At 37.5% G+C, this 20,466-nt stretch overlaps 1 protein-coding gene across 4 annotated transcripts in view; it reads left to right on the top strand.

The window, feature by feature from the left end:
• The first annotated feature begins 2,860 nt into the window (after positions 1-2,860).
• The window catches only part of arhgef12b (Rho guanine nucleotide exchange factor (GEF) 12b), a 112,255-nt gene continuing 94,649 nt past the window's right edge, over positions 2,861-20,466 (top strand). For all 4 annotated transcript variants that reach the window (XM_051664803.1, XM_051664822.1, XM_051664813.1 and 1 more), the window contains exon 1: positions 2,861-4,252. In XM_051664803.1, coding sequence (XP_051520763.1) covers positions 4,221-4,252 — 32 coding nt within the window. In that variant the 5' untranslated portion in view covers positions 2,861-4,220. The remainder of the gene's footprint in view (positions 4,253-20,466) is intronic.

Raw genomic sequence — 20,466 nt, forward strand, 5'->3', positions numbered from 1 at the left:
AGTTTGTGGCACTGCTGAGGTGGTATGGAAGCCCAGGTTTCTTTGACAGTGGCCTTCAGCTCATCTGCATTTTTTGGTCTCTTGTTTCTCATTTTCCTCTTGACAATACCCCATAGATTCTCTATGGGGTTCAGGTCTGGTGAGTTTGCTGGCCAGTCAAGCACACCAACACCATGGTCATTTAACCAACTTTTGGTGCTTTTGGCAGTGTGGGCAGGTGCCAAATCCTGCTGGAAAATGAAATCAGCATCTTTAAAAAGCTGGTCAGCAGAAGGAAGCCTGAAGTGCTCCAAAATTTCTTGGTAAACGGGTGCAGTGACTTTGGTTTTCAAAAAACACAATGGACCAACACCAGCAGATGACATTGCACCCCAAATCATCACAGACTGTGGAAACTTAACACTGGACTTCAAGCAACTTGGGCTATGAGCTTCTCCACCCTTCCTCCAGACTCTAGGACCTTGGTTTCCAAATGAAATACAAAACTTGCTCTCATCTGAAAAGAGGACTTTGGACCACTGGGCAACAGTCCAGTTCTTCTCCTTAGCCCAGGTAAGATGCCTCTGACGTTGTCTGTGGTTCAGGAGTGGCTTAACAAAATTCCTTAGCCAAATTCCTTGACATGTCTGTGTGTGGTGGCTCTTGATGCCTTGACCCCAGCCTCAGTCCATTCCTTGTGAAGTTCACCCAAATTCTTGAATCGATTTTGCTTGACAATCCTCACAAGGCTGCGGTTCTCTCGGTTGGTTGTGCATCTTTTTCTTCCACACTTTTTCCTTCCACTCAACTTTCTGTTAACATGCTTGGATACAGCACTCTGTGAACAGCCAGCTTCTTTGGCAATGAATGTTTGTGGCTTACCCTCCTTGTGAAGGGTGTCAATGATTGTCTTCTGGACAACTGTCAGATCAGCAGTCTTCCCCATGATTGTGTAGCCTAGTGAACCAAACTGAGAGACCATTTTGAAGGCTCAGGAAACCTTTGCAGGTGTTTTGAGTTGATTAGCTGATTGGCATGTCACCATATTCTAATTTTTTGAGATAGTGAATTGGTGGGTTTTTGTTAAATGTGAGCCAAAATCATCACAATTAAAAGAACCAAAGACTTAAACTACTTCAGTCTGTGTGCATTGAATTTATTTAATACACGAGTTTCACAATTTGAGTTGAATTACTGAAATAAATGAACTTTTCCACGACATTCTAATTTACTGAGATGCACCTGTATATATATATATATATATATATATATATATAGTTTGTTTGTTTTTTGTGCATATATTTATATATATGTATATATAGTTTGTTTGTTTTTGTGCATAAATATATGTATATATATATATATATATATATAGTTTATTTGTTTTTGTGCATAAATATATATATATATATATATATATATATGTATATATAGTTTGTTTGTTTTTGTGCATAAATATATATATATATATAGTTTGTTTGTTTTTTGTAGAAAATGCTATAAGTGTTTATAAAAGAATTCATGAAACCAACATGGACACAAAGATTACATTTCTACGAATTTGAAACGTTTAAAACTTTTTTCTCATCTTTATCATCTTAGACAACTTTATTTGTCAATTTTTTGTTTACATTTTTTATTAAACAGCTTTTTAAACGAACAAAAATTACAATAATTATTAGATTTTTAAAAGCACTTAAAAACTTTGCTGGAAAGTGATGGTATTTCATTTATTATTTTATTGTATTATTATTCTTTTTTTGAGGGCTATATTTACAGAACAGGCTCTAAACTACAGGCAGCACTTAGTAACCCATTGATGACCAGCTGAAAATCAGAATGTGATTAGGAGGTTGAGCACTATGCAGCTATTTTGTAAAATATGCATAAGTCCACATGAATAAAGCATTGCTGCACTAAAAAGCAAATACACGTGTATTTGATTATTCAGATAAAAAGTTTGACAGATTTTGAGTTCTTATCAGTTTGACTTACACAGCTCTGTGCAGCTGATTATGCTACTTGTTAACTAACTTCATTCTTGTAGGTTTGATTATTAAAAGGATGTATAGTGTAAAGACATAATATTGTATTAAAAGATCCTCTAGGCCTAAGTTTATTTTAAACATTATACATGTTATTTATTTATTTCATGTCTCATGTCAGACCTTAAAACACTGCCAATAACAGCATCCTTTACACAGATCTAGGAAAATATTACCATTATAGACACTACAATTATCATCATTCATAGATTTGAAAAGCTTGTAAACAGGGCTGATGACATCTTTCAGAACATGACATTTCATCTAATGAAGCTATAGCCACTAGATGGTGCAATAGACTTAAATTGGTTTCAAATGTTTAGCCAAATAAATCACAGCTCTACCGGTGTTTGTATCAGTGCATCCTTTTCTCCAAAATCTGATTTAATTTTAATTTCTGTATAGTTTTTATTTTTATCTCATGATAATTACATTTAACTGATACATCTAGTCCTCGTCACTGTTGCTCCATGATGGAAAGCCCAACATGGATGACCATGATTAATGACAAGATACTGATATTAAAACAGCTGAATATATTTATATATTATACTTACACATCCTCGATACATCCCGTCTCATTCATTCGACTAATAACCTGCTTTTTAATCATCTGCATGTGTTATTATTATTATTATTATTATTATTATTATTGCCTATTCTAATGTATACATTACGCAACTTGATTTACTTGTTTATGTGAAGTGAATAATAATCTTAAATTGCCACCAACAAACAGTATTGTGCAAACACTTGGGAGACGATAGTACTGAAGGGTTAGCGGAAGGATACCCCAAAAAAGTGGGCGGCGAGGCGCACGCGTAGGAATCCGGGACGTAATTTTACTGAAAGTCAGGAATTATCTGGATTTTTGTGATTTTTATGTGTGTTCCTAATCGGTTTTAATCTTCGTACAGCGCGAAACTGACACATGTGACAGCACATATGTGTGTGTTTCCTGTCTTTGCGTTTTTAGCGACACAGAATTCCTTGTCTTCAAATTTTAGTGAAAGAAAAAAAAGAACGGCTAAAAACTACGGAATTTCGGAAAACATGGAGACAAGCAGGGAAGGACCCGACTGAGCCAATGTTTCCAAATAAATAATTCCAGAAACGAGGGGGAGGAAAATATGCGTAGCACGTTCGTCAAGTTGGGATTTTATTCCATCGTGACTTTGAAACAAAGCCTTTTTTAACAGAATTCCTGAATTGAGAACTACATCGCTGTCCCTCGCGCAAACATCAAAGGATTTTAAAGTTTAACGGAAAATGTGGGATTTTTGGAAGTTGGACTAGTCAGGGACGGAATTACAATGAAAGACTGGACCGTGTGAATGTTTTAATCAATTCTTGGAGTGAATTTACACAGATTGAAGTGGCCAGATACATTCCTCTGGGGTGGAAAAGTCAATTCAGAGTGTTTAAGGGGCCTAAAAATGATGTATATTTAGTTAACCGACTTACTTTAGTGTTACTATACAAATTGAGTTGGTGGGACAGTCTGTACTGCAAACTGACGTGTTTCTTACAGTACTGAGAATTCCGCGTATGGGAATAGGTTCCGTTTTGGAATGCCGGAGTATTTCAGTGTGGGGAAATGATAGAAACCCGTCGAGAGACGTACAAAGTAACATTTGGTACGGTAACATTTCCGCTGAGTGACTGAAGACCATTTCGACAATCTGTTTAATTGAACTGAAAAGGCAAAATATTAACAGCAGATTGTTTCGCTGTCTTTACTTCCAGCCTCGGTTGGGATCACAAAGGCGACTGTATCCACACAGGCGAGGGGGAAGCCTGTCGGTCTGTGTGGAGACTGGGAAAATGATGAAACTTCTCTCTCTCTAGGCTACTGACAGAGTTTTCTCCATTGATCATCTATGTGCAATACGAGTGTGCATTCAGACTAAAGACTGCTGAATGTGTGTTTGAGTTTAGCATCGATTTCCTTTGCGTTTGTGCTCTCACTGAAGGGCCACAGTGAACTACTACAACCAAGACAGACAATCCATGGGAATATAACACATAAACTTGTGCTTTTATTCGAGAGGAGAAGACATTCCTGCACAAATACAGACGAACTGTCCGGTTGTTGTTGTTGTTGTTTATTGTTTCTTCTTTCAAACGCAAAGGTGTTTTACCATGGTAAAATGCTGATTGGATAAGAGCTGAAGAAAATCAAGAAAGGAAAGCCCAATGAGCGGCACACAGTCCACGCTTGCTGAGAGGTAACTGATGACATAATATTTTACACTATAATGTTTGCGTAAGTGACGTGTCTCATGGGGTTTAAGACACTGTTTATCCATTTGCCAAACATTGTATTATTGAGGTGGATCTGGCAGTCATCAACACATTTGCTTTTGGCTTCACTGTTCTCTTGGGAATACAATACACACTGAAACAATTCAGTTTAATAATGTTTGGACATGGGAATAACGTGGTATTCTTTGAAGTACCATATGTAAACAACTTTGCATATGGATATGGAAATCAGTTATGTTTTTTGACATACCATGGTATTCTGTGATATACCTTAGAGTACCATGTAAATACCATGGTATATGAATATGGAAATCATTCTGCATGGTATATTTCAGAGTATCATGGTATTATCATCTGATACTATCAATGTCTCTAATGATTAACCGTAATTGACCATAACCATATTTTATTAACAGTCAAACCATGGTAACCACAAAATTAACCATGGTTATGACACGTATGGTTACTACAATATTACTATAGTAAAACCTTGCCTACCATATGGATACCACAGTATTACTGTATTAAAACCATGGTGTCTGCCAACAACAACATGGTTACTATAGTCATGGTTACTACAATATTACTATAGTAAAACCATGCCTACTATATGGATTCAATTATTATAATTATTGTGTGAATTTGTACCATAGCATTCTTTAAAACACCTCGGGTTACCATTTAAATACCATGGTATGTATGGTGATCATTCAGCATGGTATGTTTGGAGTATTATGGTATTCCCATTTGCACTTCAAAAAATAGCTCTTTGGCTGAACTTGATTCAATCGTGGACTGTGGTTCCAATCCACGTGTTTGAAATGAGTCTTCTTAACTTAAAATGACTAAATAAAATTAATCGCAACACAGACACTTTGTGTAGAAAAAACCTAGTTGAATTGGCTTAACCCAACAAAATCGGATGTGTCAATGTAACTTAAATATCTCTTTTTCATTTCTTATGAACTAACTTGCGAAACTGAATGTTAGCATGCTAAATACATACTGGTTGGAAGCACTACAAAGTGTAGTTGAGTAACTACATTATGGTTAACACAGCAGTTGGTTAAAGGAGCTACGAGCGAGCAATCAATTTCACATGTGACATCTACCTGTCCTCATCATAAGCTCAAGCTCCTTTATTCACCATAATGCTAACCCCCAAAACTCCAACAGAACAAAACCTTTTCTACATCTCAACATAACAAAACATTAAACACTATCAAGTATCCCGCTTTGAATTCATCTTGCACAAAAACACATAAAATAACACTTAATTTGACCATTTACTCTAGCTATCGAGTCCCAAGCAAAGCATCTGGGAAATGGAAATCCCCTGCCCAGTTTCATCAATGCTACATTAACACCACAAAAATTATTCATGTAGTCCCCAACTCAAATGGATTACCGGTAAGTAAACTTCCAATTTACAAATGTAATTGGATAGAACACAGTGAAATCAAGTTGTGGCAAACTGTTCATTAGTTCATTTATATTAAGTAAATTGAACAAGCAATGAAAATTGAGGGTGATACTATCAGTGTCCCTTATGATTAACGATAGTTAACCATAACCATAGTTTTGCTACATTAACCATGGTATTTATTGTAAAACCATAGTAACCACAAAATTAACCATGGATACAACACTCATGGTTAGTACAATCATGTTACTATAGTAAAACCATGGTTAACTATATTAAAACCAAAATACCATGGTATTACCATTTGATACCAATCACTGTACCAGGGTACCATCACTTCTTTATAAGGGAATCCAAAGACAACATTCAGCATCATTCCCAAATGATTTAATCGGCAATTAGACTAATTACACTGACTGTTGCTGACATAATAGGCTTGTCCGTCTCCCAAGATATTTGAATGTGATAGTCAGTGTTTTGAAGCTTTGTATCAACTTGACCCAATGGTGTACAGTTGTCTCAATAGTAAAATGCTACCGTGATTGTGTTTTTAAGAGCTGAAATGTAGAGAGATTCACTTGATGAGATGGGATGGTATAAGATCGGAACAGATGTCCCCTCGTTTTTCCAGAACGCATACTTCATGTGTTCGCTGATCTTAAAAGAGCATGATGGGTGACAGGTTATATTGTGACTTGGTGCTCTGTTTAAGCGTGATGATAAAGTCTGTTTCGGTTTAAATCTTATCTCTGGTCTTGAGCCGTGTGCAGTCATATCATTTTCAAGTTAATATATTGTTTACCCACCATTAGAATCTCATCAATTTGTAGAGTGGAAAAACAAGGCAACGGATTATGACCTTATGACCTGGCAGTATACTTTTACCTCATAAGCAGTCGAACGATAATATTATATTTATTCGGAAGCATTTTTACTTTCGATTTGTACAAATGTGTGCTAACATTTTTCAAAACAAACATGTTTTAGAGTAGCTAATTTAGTTTGAAAGGGTGATATTTTGTCTGTTTGTTTGCCAGTGCATTAGTCATTCAGAGCACAGTGGACTGATTGATGTGTATCATGGGCTGTTGATTGTTGTTTGTGACAAGCCCTGTAGATAAGCGCTCAGTTTATCACTCAGGTAGCTTGCTGTGTTCTAGTAATGCTGGCGAGGCCCAGCAGGCTTGATGTGTCTCTTCTTGTGGTTTTCCATATCTTGAGTTGTTACCTGTATTACTATAACAGCCACACCAGACCCAAAGAGCAGAAGCATGCTGTGTAAGCTAACAGTTTTGCCATTTTATCGATTTCACTGGCATAATCTGTGTACTGATAACACCCATTTGTGCCATAAAGGAATAGTTCACCCTAAAATACTTGAAAATGCTTTTCCATATAATGAAAGTAAATGAGGACTTGGGCTGTCAAGCTCAAAAAAGCACAATCCAAGTCTAAAGAAAGTGGTTCATATAGCATCAGGTTGTTGTTCACTGAAAATCATTACATCCGCACTAGCTTCTTCTTGGTGCATTCATTGGTGGAGTTCATGAAAGAGGTAGCCATGCCTGATTAGCGAATAAATTGTTCTTAATGAATCATATGATCAGTTCACAAAACTATTCTTGAATTAACCGTTCTATTGAGTCATTGAATCGGTTGATCTAGTTCACAAAATCGGCTCTGAATGGTTCGTTCACGATTCTCAAGTTTTCTGATCCTTTTCACTGACTCAATGAACCTGTCGCAGTGGTTAACAGTCCACTGAAGGGGAAGATTATCAGTGAATAATTGCTTAAATTTACATCTGTTCCTCACACAAAGCTATCATAGGACTTCAGAAGAGTTGAAATATGACTTTGAATGGATCACTTACAGTATATGATGAATCGCTTATGTTGTATCCTTCCTCATTTTTTAAATTATAGGATTAAAGTGTCTGCTTAATGAATAAATGTAAATTGTTTTTTTTTTTTTTTCATTTTGGAGGTTGATCATTCACTGTCAATATATAGAAAATGGTGAGGAACATTTTTATATATATGAAATTAACTTATGTGTTTTGAGTCAATGATGGCACAGTTTTATTTTTGGGTGAACTGTTCCTTCAAATGGTGCCTTTTTGTGCAATTAAAAACTTAAAACACTGTCCACCCACCCTTTTCTGCACTTTTTATATCTCTCCTGCATATGTATTGACCAGCAGGGCTAAAGGCTGTCTCTCAATTCATTATATGTCTGAGTCTGTGCTGGTTTTGTGAGGCGATCCTCCTTGATGGTGAACCGGAGAGACAGGTTACCTTCTCCTTCCCAGGCATGTACAGGCCATCTGCTCTCATGTAAACATCCCCATCTGCTATCAGGCTTACTCATATGCACATCTGTTTGCGTAAACTTACCAGACCTCTGTGTTATTGGAAAACAAAAGGTCAGATAAGCATCATCAGTTAGTGTCACATGTGTAAAGATTCTTCTTCATACCTGGTTGCCTCTGAAGCTGGCACATATTTTCTTTAATATTGTACATTAAATTGACTGCTTAGATGCACAGATAGTCTTTTAAAAGTATATGGTTGCAATGCAATGGAAGGGCTGTCTAATGTGACAAACAGTATTTTCTTGACTTTTATAAATAAGAAAAATAAACATTACCAGAATTTTTTTGTATAATTCAATCAGATTTTAGCACAAGATCAATACCACACTTTAAGTGTGATTTTTAACAGTTATAGAATAACAGGGTGCATAGTGCATATATGGGTGATTCTCACAAAACCTGTCAATAAAATGTCCTGGTCCTATTTTACTCCAAAATCAAAAGAAATAAAGAATATAATTGGAGGGGGGCCTGGGTAGCTCAGCGAGTACTGACGCTGACTACCACCCCTGGAGTCACGAGTTCGAATCCAGGGCATGCTGAGTGACTCCAGCCAGGTCTCCTAAGCAGCCAAATTGGCCCAGTTGCTAGGGAGGGTAGAGCCACATGGGGTAACCTGGTGAGTTGTGCGTGGATGCCGTGGAGAATAGCATGAAGCCTCCACACGCGCTAGGTCTCCGCAATAACGCGCTCAACAAGCCACGTGATAAAACACGCGGATTGACGGTCTCAGACGCGGAGTCAACTGAGATTCTTCCTCCGCCTCTCGGATTGAGTCATTACGCCACCACGAGGATTTAGAGTGCATTGGGAATTGGGCATTCCAAATTGGGGAGAAAAGGGGAGAGAAAAAAAAGAATATAATTGCACATTTTAACCCCGAATTACTGCAACTTGAAAATTAAGGCCATTATGATAATCTCATTAATGCAATGTAAAAACAATGTTATTATTTAAAATTTAAAAGGATTTATACATCTTCGTAGTGCTCCCTTGGTACTGACGTTTTTCACTGATTTCAATCTATAAAAATGCAACCAACAGTGTCTTTTTACTGTAATAAAAAAATGAATGTTACTGTAATGAGAATTATCATTTAAAACAATGGGAAAAGTAGAAGTAAAACGTCCAGGTGCATTACGGTATTGAGAATTGAGCGATAAAATGTGCTTAAGTGTCATGAAAATAATGTCACAATGCAAAAAATCTTAATAGCCCTAAATGCAGGCTTCATTTACGCTATATACTTCATTTTTTTCATTAACATCTAGGCTTGGGATCGGTACCGTTTTCACGCATCGATAATCTGAAGATTTTCCTGATGATTATCGATATATACCAGGAGAGACGACATGGTGCATTCTAAAATTTGAAACAATTATTTTCTATGAAGGTACATACACAGCGCGGTCTCGCCAACTCTGGAGGCTGTTAAAAATCTGCAGCCATATGGAGTATAACTTGCATAGTTTTCCATTTAAATTTGACCCAAATCATTATCAAAGGACATAGATTATTTACTCTAGCCATCACTGGTTGATATATTGTGTATATATCAACCAGTAGCTTTCATATAGCCTACACAATGTATTTTCACTTACAAGTATGTCTTTTTGTGGTTTGACAGCTTGAATAAAACCTCTTCAAAGATACATACAGAGAAATTGCATAATTTCTAATCATACAGTTTGCACAGTTACACCAGTTTCATACACTAACCTGCAAACACATCAACATCACTTTCATTCTAGAAGGACAAAAAAACCTTCGCAACTTTTGTGTGTATGCATCCTGTGCAAGGAGCTCTAAAATACCCGTCCTATGTTGTGATACCTGTGTGTTGTGACCTGCTTCAGTGAATATTATCCCACTCCCTTGTGGTCTCCAGACGTTATTATGCCAGACATTTAACAGAAGCCCAACTGAGTGAATTGGAAAGCATGCAAATTAGGCTTCTAATTTAAATGTTGGCTAATGTTAATATATCTATGCCTCAAAATATTGATATATCAATTATTGATTGGCACATTATTGATATTTTTTTTATGACATGCCTATTAATAAGGGGTTAAATATGACCAGGACATATTGCAATCATAAATATAAGAACCAAGCTTATTTAATGGACAGACAGTGAATGGGTTTGTTGCTTCAAAGGCCTTTATGTGTTGCACTGATCAAATGGTTTCCTCCGCTGGGCAGTTGGAAGCTCAGTCTGGGAGTTTTGGTGGTTAGTAAAAAGGACATGTGGCATGTTGACATTTTTGGAGAATAATCTACAGGCTGCTTTTGAATTAAATTTCTCTAGGCTTTCTACATTCACCTTCTGCATAACTGTCTTTTTGTCTTTTTCTTGTGGAAGTCTTTTGCACGTCATCGCTTTAATCTCCAAGCCCTCACAAAGGCTTTTTTGTGTTTTAAAAAAATAGTGCAAGTATGAAGAAGCCATTCAAGTTGTGAATAATTTGGGTTTCCAAAGAAACACTTCTAGCAAACTCAAATCCATGCATTGCGTGTTTACGTACTTGCGTAGGATTTGTTAGCTTAGTGAAATTAAGATTCCTACACTGCCTTTGTTTAGATCTTGAATTCATGACTGCTACAACTTGAAGTTTTTGAGGGAAAATGTTGCTTACCTATAATTATTTTAAGGTTACAGAATAAGTAAAAAGACTTGAATTTCCTTTCAGTCTGCTTTGCATGGCATAACATAGTCTGTAATGTTTTTGTTATTCAGTGGATATTATGAAGCATTATCTCAAACATCAGCTTGAGTCCTCAAAACCTCCTAGCACCGAAAATATTTGCTGAAATGCTGCTACTGACTATACTTACTCCATAAAATGTGTGTATTCTTATTTGTAGTGTCTGGATTCACAAGCATGTGGCAAGTGTGACAGCACAGAGCATTTGCAAAAGCCTGTGCCATGATGTAGCTTACTCTTTGTCACAGCATTTCGCTGATCTGTGGTCTTTTTTTTTTTTTTTTTTTTTTTAACCCCCGAGGCCCTCTCGGGAAATGGTGACATCACTAATAAACAATGTGTGTCAACTCGACCAGGCCACAAGCTGTTCCTGACATAGCTGCTGGCCACCAGCAGTGCATCATGGGACGCTTGAAGTTGCTTTACTTTATTAATGACATTTTGTATTACTTCTCATTTCAAGTGCTTTGGACTTGTCTCTCTGCACAGAGCTCTGTTGAAATCACAAGATGCTAATAAAGACAGTAGGACCTGTTTACCAGACAGCCTTTTACGATTAGAAAACACCTATAGACATCATACGGTAAGAGAAGTCTCTAATGATCTGCAAAAATTGTTGAAGGGTCAGTTATTTTAAACCTGCCATCAGTAGGGCCCTTTGATTTTCATGATGTGGAAAACACGGATGGAATCGCGGAATCCAGTCATAAAAAGGAATAAACTATCAAATGCGGAATGTCACAGATTTGACATATTTGGGATAAAATAAATTTACAGTATGAATGCACAATTAATCAAAAGATAGAGTTACTTTTTAGTTTTTGCATAATTTTTGTTTTTATCAAAACAGTGGAAAATTGTGTGGTTAAAAGAAGAACCCTCATTCTTGGCAGTTGATGTGTTCTTATTTATTTGTAGCTAATTTACATCCATTTTGTCTGCTAATAACAATAAATATTATTACTGTATTACATTGTATTACAACCAGTCATTGGCAATTTCATAACTTTAGACTTGTGACAAGCATAAGAGGGAGAATAGTTTTTAACCCATTAAGCTCTGGAGGTGTATTTAAAGATTTCCTGTTTCAGTGGCATACCCACAATTAAAGGCTTATAACTTGACAAAAACCAAACAAAAACAACAAGAATGGTCAAGTTTTTGGTATCATTGTAAAGAAAACCTTTTAATTTTTTTAATGATATAGATTATAATAAATTCTGAGAGTCTCAGCGTAAGAAACTTGAGCCTAAAATGTACTTTTTTTTCTTATTTTTATTTTATAATATATATCTCAGAATGTAATTTCTGAATGTGGACTCAACGCGCTGAAGCAACGCATATACAGCAGGCTAGTGTTTCAAACACTTTGACAGAGCGCAGCTAAATGGAACAAAATGCAGCGTCTTCAAAACTGAACTTCAGCTTAACACACATATTAAAAACGCTATGGTTATGGCGTCTCCTGATAAGCCAAATGCGATTTGAAAATAGATGGTTCAGACAGGCACTAAAAAAACTGGTGCGCGCTTACAAAGATTACAACGGTAACCTGAAGGAAGAACAGACAGACGCACGTTGTGCACATTCTTTCCAAGCTGGGCAGTGAATCTTCACATAATGACAAAATATGCTGCATAATATTGTTTTATAAACATTTTGTTTTATAACATCCTATAATGATGAATAGACAATACACTGGAACAACAAGACACAGTGCAGCAGCCATAGACGTTTGTCAGACACGTTATTATATATAAAGTTGGGAACATGTCATTGCCCCTCAAGTACTCGACAAATACTCGAGTAATTAGTCCGAGTACTTGAGTTGACAAAATGACCAAAATGCCCATCCCTAGAAGAAAGGAAGTCACGCCTTACAGGTAAAAGAGCCAATCACCTTATAGATACAGACATCGCCTGTCAATCAACTCAAGACCGCGCATGTGCATTAGCTATAAAAGCTGGGAAAATTTAGCTTTTTAGCATAATCTGAGGGAAAGAAGCATAATTTATTATACCAATGTTATCAGATTTTACTGCTGATTTGAAATATGTTCTTTGATTGTTATCTTGACCAACCATTTTGGAGATTTTGGTCTTTCTCCATTCAAGTAGATAGGAGCTGCACTGTCATGACTGGAAATAGCCTCCCGAGAAAGTTCCAAACATGGCCGACAGTGGACTGATTGCTAGAAAGACTTTGGTTGCACTCACGTGCTCGTGCAGATCCAGCGCGTGCAGCAGTCTCCTGACAGTTGAAGCGGCCTGGATCGCCTGCTTGGATTGTTACAGACTAACCATCATGATTTGTGAATCAGAGGAACTTTTGATCCTGAAGTTTTGATTCTGGCTGATGAAATACGCGCTTCAGTGGAAAATATTACGTGAGTGCTCGATGGGAAGAAAACGCTGGATTTTCACGAGGTTCATGAATTACTTCCGTTTAAACTAAATATTTGCAGATGGTATATAATAGAAGTTTTATTTATATTTGCCTTTTATCATTAGAAAAGTTACAGGGAACTGTTGAGGAGAGACTACGTGCTTCAGAGGAAGATTTATGAGCGTTTCACAGGATGCTGGATCTGCTGAAGTTGTGTGAGGTCGGATTATTGCATCTGTTTAAATGAAATATGTGCATATTTGCAGATGGTATATGATATTAGTTTTATTGATATTTGCATTTTTATCATTAGACAATTAAAAGTTACAGGGAACTGCTGAGGAGAGAGAGGGAGAATGAAACAGACGAGCACTTTAACATTATGAGTTCAAACGCGTCTGCCGCGTCTCTGATATGCAGACCGTTTAAATGACACAGTGTGGCACACCGGTCTATTATTGTAGTAACATAATGGCATGTAACAACAAAACGAATTGTGACTGGTCATTTGCATGTCTCAGTCACTTCACATGCAATCAGGTGATTCTCAGCTCCCTCAAGAAAAAAATCTGCCAAACAGAAAAATGTATCGGCCTATGCCAGTAATTTTTCTGGACTTTTTGCGGGCTACATGTTCCCGCGGCGGTAAAGATAATAGTGTCTTTTATCTATCAAACGCTCTGTAAAAATAACCCCTGTTATTCTTATCACATGCAAATTGACATGTTGATAAAAAGTGTCTGAAGTGGATGTTGGTCATTGAGAAGATACCAGAAAATTTAAGACGCGCTTCAAAACTTCATCTAACGCTGGCTCTTGCGATTTGACTGATGCATCAGAAACAAACAAACATGATTTGATTTGGAAAATTAGAAAAGGACACAAGTACTAATTTTGTTATTTGAGCAGAGTGATTTTGCAACATATTTTCCAGAGGGACGGATAAAATTACATAATGTGAAAAGATTGTCTGTATGTTTAATTGAAGAATATACTGTAGGATTACTGGCTTGCTAATGTAACCAGTTCTGTAGTATTTTGTCAGATATTCAAGTCAATTTCTTCTAATAATCCCAGATACATATTAACTTGTTTAATACTTCATAATTAATCAGCACAGCTAAATAGCATATGTTTTCTGATGGGTCAGTTAAGCTTGACAGCAGTGGGTAAATACAGTCGACACTCTCATCTCTGTGATTTATACAGACATCGCTTATCCCGTGCGAATCGACAGTAAACCTTACAGACGTCCACGGTAGCCTAATAAAATTATTTTACTTTACAGCAGTATGTCCGGGAAACTAATCTGTGTTTTCTCAGTGTAGTCTGTTGTTGGAATCAGCACCTCAGCTCGCAAATCACACAGAGTTTAAACGCTGCCTCATCTCTGAAAATCCACTTTGTTTAAAATCTTGGACCTAATATAGACGCCAACACCAAACATTTGTCAGTGTAGAAGCACACACATATTAATGTGGCCACTTGCAAAATATAGTGCATTCTGTTTGGAGCAGAAAGTGAGCGCCTCGTGAGTGGCCGGAGTGGGGCTGAGCGCAGTCTCGTGAAACGTGCTCCACGCTCCAGTGAAATTCTGATCACCCTGCTCCTTGCTCTGGCTATGACACTTGAAATTTAGCTCAGGTGCATCCCATTTCTCTGAATCATCTTTGAGATGTTTTTACACTTTGATTAGAGTCCACCGGTGGCAAATTCAATTGATTAGACATGATTTGGAAAGGCACACACCTGTCTATATAAGGTTTCACAGCTGAAAATGCATATCAGAGCAAAAACCAAGCCATGAGGTCAAAGGAACTGCCTCCAGAGCTCAGAGACTGGATTGTGTTGAGGCACAGATCTGGGGAAGGCTACAAAAAAGTTTCAGCTGCATTGAAGGTTCCCAAGAGCACAATGGCTTCCATAATTCTTAAATGGAAGAAGTTTGGAACAACCAGGAGTCTTCCTAGAGCTGGCTGCCCGGCCAAACTGAGCAATCGGTGGGGAAAAGGGCCTTGGTAAGAGAGGTGACCAAGAACTCGATGGTCACTCTGGTTGAGCTCCAGAGATCATGTGTGGAGATGGGAGAAACTTGCAGAAGGACAACCATCACTGCACCGATCTGGGCTTTATGGCAGAGTGGCAAGACAGAAGCCATCCTTAGTGCAAGACACATAAAAAAAGCACCTAAAGGACTCTCAGACTGTGAGAAACAAGATTCTTTAGTCTGAAGAAAGGAAGATTGAACTGTTTGGCCTCAATTCCAAGTGTCATGTCTTGAGGAAACCAGGCACCTCTCATCACCAGGGTTGGGTTGAAGGAAAGCTGAATGCAGCAAAATAAAGAGATATCCTTAAAGAAAACATGGTCCAGAGCACTCAGGACCTCAGACTGGGCTGAAGGTTCACCTTCCAACAGGACAATGACCCCAAGCACACAGCCAAGACAACGCAAGATTGGCTTATGGACAACTTTGTGATGTCCTTGAGTGGCCCAGCCACAGCCTGGACTTGAACCCAATTGAACATCTCTGGAGAGACCTTAAAATGGCTATCCACCGATGGTCCCCATCCAACCTGACAGAGCTTGAGAGGATCTGCAGAGAAGAATGGCAGAAAATCCCCAAATCCAGGTATGCAAAGCTTGTCACATCATACTCAAAAAGACTTGAGGCTGTTATCGCTGCCAAAGGTGCTTTAAGTACAGAGTTAAGGGTCTGAATGCTTATGTCAATGTGATATTTCAGTTTTTTTCTTTTTAATAAGTTTTCAAAGTTATCAAAAATCTGTTGTTTTTCTTGTCATTTATGGGGTATAGAGTGTAGCTTGATGTAAAAAAATGTTTTAAAGCATTTTAGTATAAGGCTGCAACATAACAAAATGTGAAAAAAAAAGGGGGTCTAAGTACTTTCTGAATGCACTGTAGCAGAAAATTTATGTGCACGATGTATCACATGCATACCTATTGTGTATACCTTTTTTTTTTTTTTTAAATAGTTTGTGAAAAAGTATGCAGTACCAAAGTTCCTTTCAATGCAAGTCAGTTCACTCTGCCATCTTGCGAATGCTCCCGGGCAGCTATTTTCTATTGAAACAAGCAACATAAAAGTACAGATCCTATCTACTTGATTGGGAAAATGGCTGGTCAAGATTATGGTCAAGGAACGTATTTAAAATCAGCAGTAAAATCTGACAAATATGGTATAAAAATTTAGCTCAGATCACAAAAAAAAAAAAAAAAACCCAAACGCAGTTTTTCAGGCTGGTGCGCATGCGTGTTCTCGAGTTGACTGACAGGCGATTCCTGTATCTTAAATGTTACTGGCTCTTTTACCTGTAAGGCAGGACTTACTTTTCATCATCCGCCATATTGGGTGTTACAGTTTCTTCCATTCATTTTAATACAAGTGCTCTGTCTCGGGCTAAATATTCTCTGGCAATATGCATTATTCAACTAAAGGGGTGTAACAGTATGAAATGTTCACGGTATGATAACCTTCACAAAAAATACCGTGGTATCACGGTATGAAGGTGCCTTTCTAAAATTATTAGCAGTTTAATATTTATTTATGATATACCATATTTTCCGGAAATAAAGTCACACCTGAATATAAGTCGCAGCTGGTCCAAATCACGTTGATCAAAGAAAAAGAAAACACAGAAGTCGCATCTTTGTAGAAGTCGCACTGACAGAAATTGTATGTGGAAGGCACTAGGACCCAGGAGCAGCAGCCTGAGTCCCGACTTACCTTCATCCACTCAAAAGTCAGATACACTCCTTTATGAAGATTAAATTACCTCAGGAAATACAGATCTATATGCTTTGTAACTCTATGCTATATACAAATAAACAGCTTTTAGTCTGTGCGTAAAACAGTATGCCTTTTGCATTCTGTTCATTCATTAAGACCTTATTCATGATAGCGCCATCTTTGATTTGGCCATTTTTGACAGGAATAACAATGAGGCTGTGAGGGATAGACATACAGTCTCTTCAATGGGCTGCACTGCAGTTTAAAGTTTTTTTGGATCGTTTCACGGACAAAACATTGAAAAAACATCTTTCCAAGAACATTCAGTAGAGCGCGATCACGATTTCTGCCCCTCACGGTTAAGTAAGCATAATCGTCTGCGATATTAGTGAGCTAGTATACAGAAGGTGTCAGCCAAGTAAAGTTGCAAGTTGTTGTTCATTTTCATTATAGGCTGTCTATGGATGATAGACCAAATCACAAGCTCTTTCCTAGTCCGTTTTCACCTCACCTGACCAATCACGCACTCTTCAGAAGTTCCCTACTGACCAATCGCTGTTTCTCTTTCGAGCATGCGCTGAAATGCAGAACCGCACTGCAGATGTTAACAAGTCTCATATGTGTGGCACACGAGGATAATGATACGGTGTTCTGTGCTCGATGCACATTAAATTAATTCCATCTCGTGCTTTGATAATGTATGTTTTATACAGAACAGCAGTGCTCTGAGTTCGGTTCGTGCACATCGTTAACATGCGCTGACTGGTTTATTTGAAAGCGCTACGCATTTACCTCAGTTGCACATTTGCCTAATGCCAAATATATTTGGCCATAACAAGTGTGTAACATATCTAAAGTAACCCCATGGCACCGGGGTTGTGTGGAGCGAGGAAGAGACTAGAGCATTTCTCCATGTATAGGAGGAGCACAAAACGCCACTGTCATCTCTGCTGGTAACACAGAAACAACACTGTCTTCATTCAAAATCTTGATAAAATAATTAGGCTTCCTTCAAAATAGACGCTTGAGACTGTATAGCAAATCTACACGCTCAATTATTACTGTAGGGTTTGGGGATATAATAATAATGTTAATAATAATAATAATTTAAAGAATAGATCTTAAAAGAGGATACAAGTGTAAACACCCGAGTAACTGTTTCTATTAGCACTAAAGAATGGGCAAAACATGCCTTAATTTTGGTCAAAAGGAATCATTTACTAGTTTGCAGTTCTAACAACTTGTTTAAAATGAGAGCTACTTTTTAATGTAATTTTATGTTTTTTTGTTCTTTTAGAATCAAGAGCTAAGCAGTGGCAACAGTATTTATTTTTGTACGTTTTTATTCTTTTGATCAAATAGGCTAATGAGTCAAATGAAGATGTAAAAACCCCAGAACAATATTACTTCTGGTTCATTCATCACACAACTGGCATGATTAAGGATAAGAATTTTATGAGCAATTTCAAATGTTCATTTTGGCCCTTGTCAAAAGTCATTTAATTTAATACTCCCTCTCAGTGCGTCTGACATGCTCTGGCTTGCAAAGCTGATAGAAACCTGTACTAATCATGAACCACACCCCAGCAGGCAAGACACTGGAAGAGAAAAGTTCACTCACAAATGTTCTGTAGCACACATTTGTGAGTAATAAACACATGATTCTGTAACCTTTTTTATTTTTTATATTTAGGCATGTTTGTGTAGGCATTGGCTGTTGGCCAGTTTTGACTATAGGAGAGTCGGGCAAGATTAGTAAAACAAAAAGGGAGATCTATCTCTCACGTTGTGGTCACAGTGAATCAGGGAACAGAAATAGATGGGGAGGGAAGGGGAGGGGACGGAGCTAGTCCCCACCAGGAAGTGACACAATGTCATTGTTTTACATGTTGTGGTTATTTAAACTGGGCTAAATTATAGGCTGGGATTTCTCACCAGTGTTTATATATGATCGGTATTACTCGCAGTTCTTTCACACTGCACTGTTGAAAAGGATATGAGCAAAGCAGTGCTGTGATTTTTTTACTGTTAACATGTCTGACATGATTACTGTTGGTTTTGCATTAGAAACACACATTTCTTGTGTCATTAAAGGAAGTTAAGCTCAGTCAACAGCATTTGTGGCATAATGTTTATTACCACCAAAAATTATTTTGACTTGTCCCTTGTTTATTACAAAAATCAGTTACAGTAAGGCACTAACTGTAAAATAAATGTGAATGGGGCCAGCCCATAAACTTTAAAATACACAGTGTTTCAAAAGGAGAGCCACAAGATGTAAACATTATTTGTGATAAAATTGCTTTCTAACCTTCGCAGTGTTATCCAATATTACAACTTCGTTGCCATGATGCAAGTGATTTTATCATACTAAAATCGTGTAGAACTGCGATTTAATCACACTAATATAATATTAACACGTATAGCCTAATGTTTACATCTTGCAGCTATACTTTTGAACAGTGTGTATTTTAACATTTATGGACTGGCCACATTTACCTCGGTTGTAAGTACCTTATTGGAACCACAATTTTTGCTTTGTTTTTAAATAAATGAGGGATGAGTCCAAAATATTTTCTGTGGTAATGAACATTATGCCACATTATGCCTTTGATTGAATTTAACCTGGAACATTCCTTTAAGTAATATTAGAAAAACGTTTTTTCTTGTTGTTCATGTACATTTTGAGGATGCATAAGCCTATTGAAGATGCATAAGATTGTATCCCATTATACAGGCTGAAATTATGATTACTATAAATCATAATACATACATAGGGTTTATATTTATGATTCAGTGTGCACTCCATCACATACAGTGGTTCTTGAGCATATGTTTTGAATATACTTTTAACATAGGCAAGGTTCATACTTGGTGGCACCGAAATATTAATAGAGCAATGCATAAAATCATTGTGTAATTAGTATCAGTTTAATAACTATAGTAGTAGATCTGTTTAAAGTGAAAGCACTGTAGGATTGTTAATGTCTCAAATGGCTTGGCTGCCTACAGTTCCCACAGGAAGTGTGGCTGGGGTGAGTGAGAGAGAGAATGAGTGAGAGAGACAGGGACGGGGGGTTAAAGACCCGTGTTGAAAAAGTAGGAAGTAGCTGTGGGAGCCAGTCTGCTTTTGGAGGCTGGAGTTATTGGGGCCAGAACAGCACACAGAGTCCTCGTGCTACACACACGTGATAAGCCCTTTGACTCTCCCAGCTGCGTCACCTTGGAAACTGCAAGTAATGTCGTTGCAGCTTTCCAGTCCTACCGTGCCAGAAGAGTAGTTAGGAAAAAAAAAAAAATCTTCTCACATCTGACTTTGGGATGTGATGACAGCTGACTCACCAGTCGCTATTGCTGCAAACTTCTGCCACACTACAGTCTCCAAAATGAGGTTCTTGTTAACGTTTAGGGGCTGTTCACAAAGGACGCGTTCACCACGTTATAAGAACATCGTGTTGAGTTAAAAACAGTGTAACTTTTCCAAATGCGTCTCGAGATTTGCATGTTGTTCCATTATGTCGCGTGTCTTGATTTTTTT

Source organism: Myxocyprinus asiaticus, chromosome 3 (genome assembly GCF_019703515.2).
Source record: "Myxocyprinus asiaticus isolate MX2 ecotype Aquarium Trade chromosome 3, UBuf_Myxa_2, whole genome shotgun sequence".
Classification (NCBI taxonomy): Eukaryota; Metazoa; Chordata; class Actinopteri; order Cypriniformes; family Catostomidae; genus Myxocyprinus; species Myxocyprinus asiaticus.